Genomic DNA, 11,385 nt, shown 5'->3' on the forward strand with positions numbered 1-11,385 from the left:
TTTACTGCATCAATTTTTTTTTTTTTAAAAACTAAAATCAATTTTTGTCATTAGTAGAAGAATCCGATCATTTTCATTTTTCAAACTGTCAATTTCCTGTTTCTTTGCATTGAACAGTTTAAAAAAACAACCCCAAAACTGGAATTGGTGTATTTTCTCAGTGCCACCATTTTTTTTTTAAATGCAGTACTGCTTTGAGATACAAGTGACCCGAGTTTTTCAAGATGCAAGCCGCCATTCAGACAGCATTTGGGGACTTTTTACCCTTCACATAAAGCAGTGGCAGACAAAGTCCGTCAAAAGAAACAAAGACGTACAGATTTTTAATGCTGCACCCAGTTTATGTTTGCTGTAAAATTAAGACACTTTGTGATTTAAATCAGAAAAAAAAAACTTTAGCCCCCACGAGCTAAATGGTCATGCGTTTTGGAAAACGACAGACTGTTTCACAGGAAGCAAATTGTTCATCCAATATGGCGGCGGCTTTAACGTAAGATGCAGCACTCAACGAGGCATCTGTGTTTGTATGATTATTATTGGCGATTTCCACTGTTGGCCGCGCCCCTTGCCGCCTCCAATTGGTTGCTCAGGCGACCGTCTGTGCCGAAAGCGGTCAATTCTTGACAAACAAAACCGGAAGCGATGGAAGGAACAAGACAATGAATACAGTACGATAAAAATCAAACTGTGTGATACATTTTCTCTATTTGACCAATATAACGCGTTTTATTGTACTAATTATTATTTTGAAATATTACAGGCAGCAACACGCGTATTTAATTTATTTGTCTCTTGTCGCGGCGAGTAAACCGAGACATGAATTATTTTTATTTTGAAAGCCCGTACAGGAACCACTTCTATCACGTCACGATCACGCCAATTTAGCGTAAATCTGGTGGTCCTGCACCGGCCGGGAAAGGCATCCATCTGCTGTTAATTGTGAGTTTGCCTCCCGGCCCAGTATCGCATTGTGTGTGTGTGTGTGTGTGGAAGGAAGACGAGGAGTCGAGCGCAACTGCTTCAGCTGCACACCCGGACATCAGGTATGCAGGGGCGGCTTCCTTCATCGGCTGCACCCGGGTAGATGCGGAGTCTCCCAAGAGAGGAGAGGAGGGGCTGGAAGTGGGATTTTATTTAAAACCCTTGGGCGAGGCTGTACGTCTCCGGCTTCTCGCCCTGGAGTAGCACAACTACTACCTCCAGGGTTGTTTTTGTGCTAACGAGGGCACTTTACGGGTCGTTTAAGGGTACAGAGGCCGGGTTAAGAAGAGAGGAAGGAGGAGGTGCAGGTGGGAGGAAGAGGGAGGAGGGAGACGGTTAGGCGTTACTGGGTCGGCTACGATAAGCTGTCTGACGTTCGCCGATTTCTTTGTCATCATTTCAACCACATTTGTAAATCACAGCATGCGCTCCGATGAAAGTTAAAAAAATGCACGAACACGAAATGCCTTTTTTTAAATGCACATATTTCTACAATCGGACATCTCCTTGGCACATTATCATGATGTATGTTTTGATGATTTTTTTTTTTTTTTTGGGTGGGGGCTACTTGGGTATAATGCAACTCTCGTGCTGTCATCAAGGCAGGGATGCCATCGACCCGCCTCACCCGCATAAGCAAAAAGGACGCGCGCCATTACGCATGGGCGTCATTCATACACAGAGGGGAAAGAATGCCAGTCATGATATTTTTTGTTTTAGCTGCAACTTTTGGACTCTGATTTAAAAAAACAAACAAAAAAAAACAAACATTCAACTTAGGTTTGTGTCTCTTTTTGATGTAATCATCTTTGAACTCAGAGACACTGGGCCTCGCCTGCTTTTTCAAGGGGGAATCATAGACTTGCATGTTATCCAATATAGGCGCAGCTTTTGAACCAAACAACGGCCCAGGAGCCATTTGCGGCCCGTCATCCGTTTTTAGCAGCCCCGGCATAACTACATGAACAACTACCACGGCCCATTTCCCTTTCTTGTATTGTACTGCTTACATTCCACACCGCGTGGCAAAAACAGAGAAAACAACGAAAAATTTCAGTCCCATCTCCCACCTCCCCATTTTCTGTCAATCAAAGATTAAAATTAAATAAATTCTTGGGGAATTTTTTTTTCCCCATATGTACCCCTCAGAATTAAAAGTTTGGACACCCCTGAAATAGACTATTTGCTGGATCCACGGAAGAAAATTCGACATTGTTGCATTCAAGGGGGTGAAAAATAGGCTCGTTGTTACATTCTAGTTGAAGAAGATAGACTTTGTTGCGTTCAAGGGGAGGGGGAGAAAAAAAATAGACTTTTTGTTGCATCAGCGTTTGAGCTCACGTCAGCGTCGAGGCGGTGACTGACACCAATGGCCACCCGCTCCCCAAACAGATTTAAGTTTCAGCCTGGCCTCTCTCTCTCGTCCACTCACAGCCACGCGGTCTCACCATGCGCTATTAATATTTAGCAATCAAATTCAATTGAGGTTTTAGTCAGCCCCCCTCCCCCCAAAAAAAGATGATTCCGGGTCTTCCCCGCAGAGCTAAAGCCATGACTACCAGCGCGGCCATGGTGCGCATCCTGATCAAGGGCGGCAAGGTGGTGAACGACGACTGCACGCAGGAGGCCGACGTCTACATCGAGAACGGCGTCATCCAGCTGGTTGGCAAGGAGCTGATGATCCCCGGCGGGGCCAAGGTGGTGGACGCCTCCGGGAAACTGGTCATGCCCGGCGGCATCGACACCAGCGTGCACCTGGAGGAGACTTTCATGAACGCCACCACGGCCGACGACTTCTACAGCGGCACCAAGGTAAGCGCCGACTCGACAAGGCAGCCAATCTCTCTGAAACTTTTTTTTTTGGGGGGGGGGTATTTTTATTTCGTTTTCTTATAGTACCCTTAGGAGGATGTTTTTTTTTTTTTTTGTATTATTTTTGTGTCTTTTTTCAGTTTTATAGTACCCTTAGGAGGTTGTTTTTGATTAGTATTTTTTTTAATAGTACCCTTCGGAGGATGTTTAGATTTTGATATTTTATATCATATTTAAGAAATAAAACATTCTATTAGCCCAGAAAAAACAAACAACTTAATAGTTACTTCGGTCTACTGGATGAGACCATTAGGCATGTCAAAAACACGTCCAAAACAAAGGCCTGGGCATCCTGGTATCCTGTAATCAATTGAAAAGGTACTACTAAGCAAGACATTAAGTAAGAAGTGGAGTGGAGAGGCATGCGATAATAAAAATATGTGAAATAATCTATTTTAGGAGATTTAAATTGGGCCCGAGGGCGCACAATATTTATTTGAGGGGTGGCCAGGCCCCCTCTTGTCCCTGCCTAGACCCGGCCCTGTGTGCAATGTTTGGAGTCTGGTTCTTGTTTGGACTGCACTCTCCAGTTCTTGTTTTGAGATGGCATAAACCTTCAGTTTATGAACACTTTAAATTCCACCTATTTAAAAAAACAAAAATAGAAAAAAACGAGACCCTACGCTCTGCCAGCCCATTTTGAACATTCTGACTAATCTCTCTAATCTTCCCCCGGGATGGAGCATTCGACTGCAATAAAATGTTGAGTTGAAATTTAGAAATAGTCCAGCCCCAATTTTAAAGTCACATCTGGATTTAAATCAGCGGATTACGAAAATGGCCTGGCACATTCCGGTAAGCGCCGCATTGCGTGACGGACCGGAACGGGGCCATCCCGACACAATAACCTGGCGCGCGACGCAGCCTGAGCCATGGCGAGATGCGCTGCCGTCACTTTCGTCAGCCAACAGATGCTGCCTCTCTTCTCCGGCCCGTCTTCCTCCGCCCCCTCCTTACCCGTCGCCGCCGCTGAGCTCCGCGGCTCCTGCGGAGACAAACGCCGTCCCGTTTCCATGGCTACCACGGGTCTCGCTGCGAATTCCGTCCGGAGGCCTTTTGGCTCGCACCATTGTGCTCGGAGACAATGGCTCTCAGACCCGCCACGCCAGGACCGCTATAAATATCCCGTGCCCAAGACGCCACCCTCCTCCACGCCGGAGAGCCAGTTGACAGATGCTGTTGTAAACAACAACACGTTCACGCTCGGGTTCGAAAATGTACACGGTTGTAGGAAAAAAAAAAAAAAAAAGCAAAACGTATGCGGGTGGTTCTCCGAAAATGTGGTCCAGGAGTGTTCACGAGAAAATAAAGAATCCATTTTGGACCCATTAAGTAACAATGCACGTTGCCATGGCACACCTTCTGATCTCACATGACACACTAATTGTGCTACAGCACAGAAGTATGAATTATTGATCAGAGTTTGTCTTTCGATTTATTTATTTATTTATTTTCCCCGCACTCTTGCAGCCGTTATTCCCGGAAGGCCACGCCTACCTCGGGAGAGGCGCAATATTCAAGATACCGTCAAATCAGGATTGTTATCAGGTGGCCCCCGTGGTCCGAGTGGTTAGCCCGTCGACCTCACAGTGCAGAGGTCGTGGGTTCGATCCCGCCTCCAGCCTCCCTGTGTGTGGAGTTTGCATGTTCTCCCCGGGCCTGCGTGGCTTTTCTGCGGGTAGTCCAGTTTCCTACCACAATCGAAAAAAGGAGTGCATGTCAGGAACAGAATAAAGGAAGGAAAGACTTACAGGCAAGCACTGTGTCTGCCGGCCACATCTCAATGATGAGGTGTGAGGATTAGCTGTATCTGAAGCAACACCCCCGCTATGTTCTCCAAATATGTATTATCTCCCCTCACAACCTCCATCCTCATCCGTTTGGCATTGAAGGAATCGCTCATATGCCATGTTGTCAGGGCTGAGAGAAGGAGAAAGTCCATCACACTGTTGGCCTCACTTCATTATCTGGAGCAGGTGGCATACGGCCATGAGGACAAAATAGGTATGCTTTTTCGTAGCTGGTGATGATGTATGTGTCTGACTATGCAATACCGAGTCAAGTACACAAACAGTTTGTGATTTGATACATCATGTTGCAAACGTAGGGCGTGGGGCGGCACGGTGGTCAACTGGTTAGCACGTCAGCCTCATAGTGGAGAGGTACAAGGTTAAATTCTCCGGCCTTCCTCCTGTGGAGTTTGCAAGTTCTCCCTGTGCCTGCGTGGGTTTTCTCCAGGTACTCCGGTTTCCTCCCACATTCCAAAAACATGCATGGCAGGTTAATGCAACATCATCCCTACGTGTGAGTGTGAGCGCGGATGGTTGTTTGTCTTTGTGTGCCCCGCGATTGGCTGGCAACCGGTTCAGGGTGTCCCCTGCCTACTACTGCCCGAATATGGCTGGGATTGGATGGATGGATGGAGGGATTTAATATTGTCCTGTGTTAAGTAAACTGTACTCTAAGGCTGTTGTTTTTTTTTTAATTTTCTCCAGGCGGCCTTAGCTGGAGGTACCACCATGGTGATCGCGCACGTTCTGCCGGACAAGAATGAGTCCCTGTTGGAGGCCTACGAGCAGTGCCGTAGCTCAGCCGACGGCAAAAGCTGCTGCGACTACTCGCTGCACGTGGGAGTCACTTGGTGGGGTCCCAAGGTAGTGCGGCATCTGCTGTCCTTTACCGCTGTCCTCCGTTAACCATCGGCCCGCCTTTTTAGAAAGAGAAAAGCGACAGCCAATCGCAAGCATTCCGGCTGATCTTTCGAGGCGATTTATGAGCACGCAAACACAGAAATGGATGATTAGAATCGATTTTTGGACAAGCAACGGGAAAGGCTCGATCCCCTCTGAGCCTCCGCTTCGTTCTCCGTACCTCTAATAGTGTCTGGTCCGTGGACCTGAGGCACCGGGCAGGCGCGTAGGAGCTCAGAGAAGTAAGATGAGGCGAGGCCATTGAAAGATTTGAAAACAAAGATCTTAAAAAAAACTCTAAAATGTAGAGGGAGCCAGTGAAGGGATGCCAGAGTAGGAGTGATGTGCTCCCTCTTACGAGTACCAGTCAAGAGGTGAGCGGCAGCATTCTGGAGCAACTGGAGACGCTTCATGGAGGATTGGCTGATTCCAAAGTCAAGTGCCTTACAGTAATCAAGATGCGACGAAGGCATGAATGACTGTTTCAAAGCGCTCCTGAGAAAGGAGACGCTTGACTTTATCCAGCTGCTAAAAGCGACTGGAAGTTACCGCTTCACTCATATTCGGCAAAGACGATATGAATCAGAATGCCGTGTTTAGACGAGTGGAGCCTCGTAGGACAAATTGCTGTCAAGAAAGATTTTGGAGTTGACTTGTCCCCGTTAAGAACTGCTGGGCTCTTTTGCTCACGACGAAAGTGAGCATGAAGGAGGACGGTTCGACTCTCTGCAGAGCTCTCAACGCGATGTTCACTTTGGACTTGTCCCCCCCCCCGCCTGCAGGTGCGCGCCGAGATGGAGAAGCTGGTGAGGGAGGAGGGCGTGAATTCCTTCCAGATGTTCATGGCCTACAAGGACGTGTTCATGCTGAGGGACAACGAGCTCTTCCAGGCCCTGCAGCACTGCAAGGACATCGGCGCCATTGCCAGAGTCCACGCGGAGAACGGGGAACTGGTGGCCGAGGTCTGGGACAAAAGTTTGCTCCAATATTTGTATTTCGACTCACCCCCTCGACGCAACGGGCGTGGGCGGATTTAAAATATTGACTTCCCAGTAACGATGACTGGCTAAATGTGGCTCGAAGTTTCGCTTCATAAACGCACATGATGCTGTGGCTAACACCAAAGTGTGGCTAAGAGCTTTTTATACTGTTTCGCCACATTGGGTAAAAGGTCTCAGGATCCGGGAGCCAACCCTGGAAGAGGGTTCTTATTTTTAAAGAACCACATAGCTTAACCTGTGCTCAGTTAGCTTCATGCTAATGCTAACACATAACGGATTTGTCCCCACCCAAGGGTGCTAAGGAAGCCCTGGAGCTGGGCATCACTGGTCCGGAGGGCATTGAGATCAGCAGACCGGAAGAGGTACGAAAACCCCAATCGCCACCACCCAAATGCGCCTCCGAGTCATTCGCTTTCCACCAGGCAAGACAGTCCACATCCACACCTGAACCCCCCCCACCTGAATCCCGGTCTAACAATTCACTCGCAGTCATTAAAAACAAACAAACAAACAAACGTCGTGCGTGCGTCTGGACCGTGGTAAAGCGAGGACACCCAATATAGCAACGCACCAAATCCAAGCCCCCGATTCGCCGCTCAATTGAAGCGTGACCAAGGCAACTGTAACGTTTGGTGGGAAAAATGAGTCAAAGCTGATCCGTACGGAGGTGACATCATTCAGAGAATAAACGCACTGTCACACCGGAGATGCTCTCATCGGGTCCCCGCGTGACCTCATCTTGACTTTTCACAGTTGGAGGCGGAGGCAACCCACAGGGCTATCACCGTCGCCAACAGGGTGAGGGGAAAACACGCCAAAAAAAGACGCTGACGACAATCATGCTGGAAAAAAAATTGGTCGTCACTCAACGAGGGTTGGTTTTTCTTTCCCGTTTAGGCCCGCTGCCCAATCTATCTGGTCAACGTGTCCAGCATGGCGGCGGGGGACGTGGTGGCGACGGCCAAAATGCAAGGTGATGCCTTTACGCACGTTCAAGATGGCGGACGTATCGCGAGCAGCGATCAAGGGCTACGCGAGTCAACATGAACGTCTTAACTTGACTCTGAAACGCTGCCGATTTGTCCGCTTAGCGCACTGAAAGCAGGCGTCGCTCAAGTGGCAAATCAAATAGCGCTTCATGTTTGAGAGCACGAAAACGTATCGGCTTACGGCGCCTGGAAGATATCTCACCGGATCACCGCCCGGTTTTCCACGCCACGGCGCTAGCCAGGAGCTAGCTAGCTAGCTCGCGAGCTAACAGGCTGCGTGCAGTTCGTTCATAACTTCCCAATTCGCGATTGCGCTGGATTGCCATCGATTGCGAACGAAGGCACTCAAGTTCAGTCGAAATGCTGGTTCAATTCCTTCATTTCAAGATGGAATATGTAGTCTTGAAGCTGCTAGCAAGATTTGAACGAGGGCTCACTTCACATCTCCGACCCGGCTCGCGTTTCTGCCCGAAGGACCCGTCGGCTGAGCCACGGCACTTTCAAAACGGACGATCAATTATAGCAGACGGGAGTTAATCAACTTCTGTTGACCCGATGGGAACGGTTACGTCAGTGGCGGTGGTTGCGGTTCATGAAAACGCTTCCAAAAACTGTGCCAATCTGATTTTTTTGCGGGGGGACTGTACAGTGGTACCTCTCGTTCCGAAATGAATTGATTCCGTAAGAAATTTCTTAACTCGAAGAGACGTTTGCAAGTAGAGGTCAAACTGTACTTGAGTCCCACCGCCGATGAGAAATCCCTTGAGTAAAGCGTGCGTTGTGTGCCACAGGGAGGGTGGTCCACGGAGAGACGACCACCGCCCACGCCGTGCTCAACGGCGCCCCCTACTACCATCAGGACTGGTCCTACGCTGCGGGGCACGTTACGCTGCCGCCGCTGCGCCTGGAGCCCAGCACGCCCAATTACCTCATGAGCTTGCTTGGAAAGTAAGGATCTCGGAAAAAGATTTCGCCAAAGTGGGCTGCGCGTATGCTGACAATCGGGTCAATCTTTGAGGTTCTTGTTTTGGTTTCCGACTTTGCCGCCTTGGCCGCCGCACACGTACGGCGTTTCGTTTCAGACGTCGGCGGAAACGTTCAGGTTCTGAGATATCCTTTTGTGAACTTGTGAAGAACTTTCCGGCTCTTATTTTCAAGATGTGAATCTCTTGCTTTCAACTTCACGGTGACGTGTTTCGGGTCGCGGATTGTCGCACATTTTTAGGTTGGAGTTCTCCAGCTTTCTTCCGTCCGTCTGAATGCCCCGTGGCTCCACGCTGCCCCTTTCGGGTCATTCTTGGAACTACATCAGATTCCGTGCGGCATACGCAGTTAACACTTGAAAAGCAGCTCTTACATTTTTTGCAACTCAAGCGAAACGTTCCAACTCAGTATGCGTGTTGCCCACTCAAAGCGTGAGTGCGTCTCCATCTTGGTAAAATGACGCTGCCGCGATCTTGCCTCCTCTCAGTGACACTCTGAACGTGGTCGGGTCCGACCACCGTCCCTTCACCACCAAACAGAAAGCCATGGGCAAAGATGATTTCACCAAGATCCCCCACGGGGTCCCGGGCATTCAGGACCGCATGAGCGTCATCTGGGAGAAAGGGGTGGTACGTGTGCCGCTCCCATCTCAGAAGCGTGGGGGGGGGGGGGGGGGGGAACGCCCAGAACGAAAAAACTCCGCTCCGTCGCCTGACGTCCTCTTGACTGTTTCCAGATCGGAGGAAAGCTCGACGAGAATCGCTTCGTCGCCGTCACCAGCTCCAACGCGGCCAAGATCTACAACCTTTATCCCAGAAAAGGCAGGATCATCCCGGGAGCGGACGCCGACGTGGTGGTCTGGGATCCCGAGGGCTCCAAGTATGAATCCCCCCCATCGTCGACCGGCGCTTTCTTTTACTTTTCCCGGACCTTGTCGGACCGATCGGCCGCGGTTCCGTCTTGTCTTTTCAGGGTCATCTCGGTGGAAAACCAGGTGCAGGGCGGCGACTTGAACCTTTACGAAGGTCTTCGCTGCCACGGCGTCCCCTTGGTCACCATCAGCCGAGGGCGGCTGGTCTACGAGAACGGCATGTTCACGTGCGCCGAGGGCTCGGGGAAGTTCTGCCCTCTGAGGACTTTCCCGGATTATCTTTACAAGAAGATGGTTCAGCGGGAAAAGGTACCGCAGAGGAACCGTCGGCTCGATTCGCTTGACGGAAATGCTGGCGGCGGAGCGCGAGATACATTTCGACACACACACACACAAATATATCACCTAGATATTGATCGCTGTAACTGATCGCATGTAACAGGCGTCATCCGGGGACCTTATTTTCCCGTTGTCGCCAAATCGCGAGTGGTACCTCAACTTACGAACGTCTCTTCATACGAAATTTTCAAATGACGAAACGCCTCAACGGGAAAATATTGCCTCTTGTTACGAAAGAAATTTTAAGACACGAAAAGGTAAAAATACAATGTGGGCTTGCTACTCGGAGCTCTGAGTTTCCTGAACGCAACATACTGAGAGCTGCTCTGCCATTGGCTATTCCCGAGCATCATCCTGGCATCCTATTGGCTAAGAGGAACCTCTACGGAATGCGTCTCTGCGTGTGGCTGGATAGTTAAGTGTCTATGCAGCGTCCTCGTCAGTCATGAGGCGTTCCCATAGTTTTACGTAAATGTGAATCACCCAGAAAAAGTGTTCACCAGTCGGACGATCGCTCATTACGCCGATGTTTGCCTCGGACATTTTCGAAGGATTGTTAAAAGCCGACAAAAGCGAACGTCCTTGAATCAGTTATTTACAAAACGCCAGGCAAAAACCACTTCGGAGAGAGAATATGAACGAAAGAGGGCAAAAAACGAGGAGGACGCAGTTCAAAGTTTTTATGCGTTACTCTATTCTTTGTTTTTTACATTATGCAAAACTCTCATTTATTGCGCAACAATCGAATTGGAACATGCATTTGTTTGCGTTATAAAACTTCAATGTCACAATTTTGGGGGGCTCGGAACGGATTAAGGAATTTACATGGAAAACGCGTCTCTACTTCACAAAATTTTCTAGTTCAGAAATTGCTTCCAGAAGTGGAGGTACCGCTGTCGTGGCAACGGTATAGAATATATGTTGGTAAAAGGTGCAACGATTCAGCGACAACTCATCCATGATCACATTCATGAATATTTAATTTTCTGCACCAAATGACAACTGAATCAAAAATCTGCCCGAAAATGTCACTTCGATCTGCCTACGCCGTTCCAAAGTCCGATTTACAGTCACGGTGCTTTTTGTAAACTCTCGTTTGTCATCCATCGCCCGAGCCAAATCCGTCCGCGAGCAAATTTGAGGTTCTTTTGCATACGTGTGGACCCCCCCCCCCCAGTGCCAGGCGGCCAAGCGAGTGGAGCGCGAGCCGTACACGGGAGACGTGGTGGCGGTGGCGAACGCCGGAAAGAGGGACGCGGCCACTTCGGATCTGGACACGCCCACGCGACCCTGCACCCGTCACGGCGGCGTGCGGGACCTCCAGGAGTCCAGCTTCAGCCTGTCCGGTGCGGACGCGGCGTCCGAGGCAAGTCACCGAACGCTAAAGCGCCGCCGGAACTGACAAAAGCCGCTTTCGCAGGTGCCCAGATCGACGACAAGATTCCCAAAAGATCCTCGGCCAGGATCCTCGCGCCACCCGGAGGGAGGTCCAGTGGGATCTGGTAGAGGCTGAGAACACCCGATAGCCGACGATATCAGGGCGGGGGAAGTTTCCGTCCGAGCGAGTCAAGGTTGTACTTAAATAGTGTGGGATAAAGAAGGGCAGGTTTTAAATGTTTTCTTTTTTTTCTGGTTAACTAAGCCCAGTTTCTTCATAC

General features: G+C 49.5%; 1 protein-coding gene across 1 annotated transcript; it reads left to right on the forward strand.

Moving 5' to 3' along the window:
- Positions 1-856: 856 nt before the first annotated feature.
- On the forward strand, positions 857-11,236 carry dpysl5a (dihydropyrimidinase like 5a). The gene is made up of 13 exons (XM_019890467.1): positions 857-1,043; positions 2,523-2,793; positions 5,349-5,507; positions 6,326-6,505; positions 6,838-6,906; positions 7,298-7,342; positions 7,442-7,517; positions 8,325-8,481; positions 9,005-9,146; positions 9,254-9,396; positions 9,490-9,697; positions 10,905-11,073; positions 11,148-11,236. Exons 2-13 carry the CDS (start codon positions 2,533-2,535, stop codon positions 11,231-11,233), a joined length of 1,695 nt encoding a protein of 564 aa, XP_019746026.1. The 5' UTR covers positions 857-1,043; positions 2,523-2,532; the 3' UTR covers positions 11,234-11,236.
- Positions 11,237-11,385: the final 149 nt, after the last annotated feature.

This window comes from Hippocampus comes, unplaced genomic scaffold (assembly GCF_001891065.2).
Source record: "Hippocampus comes isolate QL1 unplaced genomic scaffold, H_comes_QL1_v1.1 scaffold168, whole genome shotgun sequence".
Classification (NCBI taxonomy): domain Eukaryota; kingdom Metazoa; phylum Chordata; class Actinopteri; order Syngnathiformes; family Syngnathidae; genus Hippocampus; species Hippocampus comes.

What these genes read in the sequence shown, in the direction of transcription:
- dpysl5a (XM_019890467.1), top strand. Translation starts at nt 2,533, where the DNA reads ATGACTACCAGCGCGGCCATGGTGCGCATCCTGATCAAGGGCGGCAAG. An exon ending in CTATCACCGTCGCCAACAGG is followed by an intron (nt 7,343 to 7,441) that starts GTGAGGGGAAAA and finishes TTTCCCGTTTAG; the next exon opens with GCCCGCTGCCCAATCTATCT. An exon ending in TGGGATCCCGAGGGCTCCAA is followed by an intron (nt 9,397 to 9,489) that starts GTATGAATCCCC and finishes TTGTCTTTTCAG; the next exon opens with GGTCATCTCGGTGGAAAACC.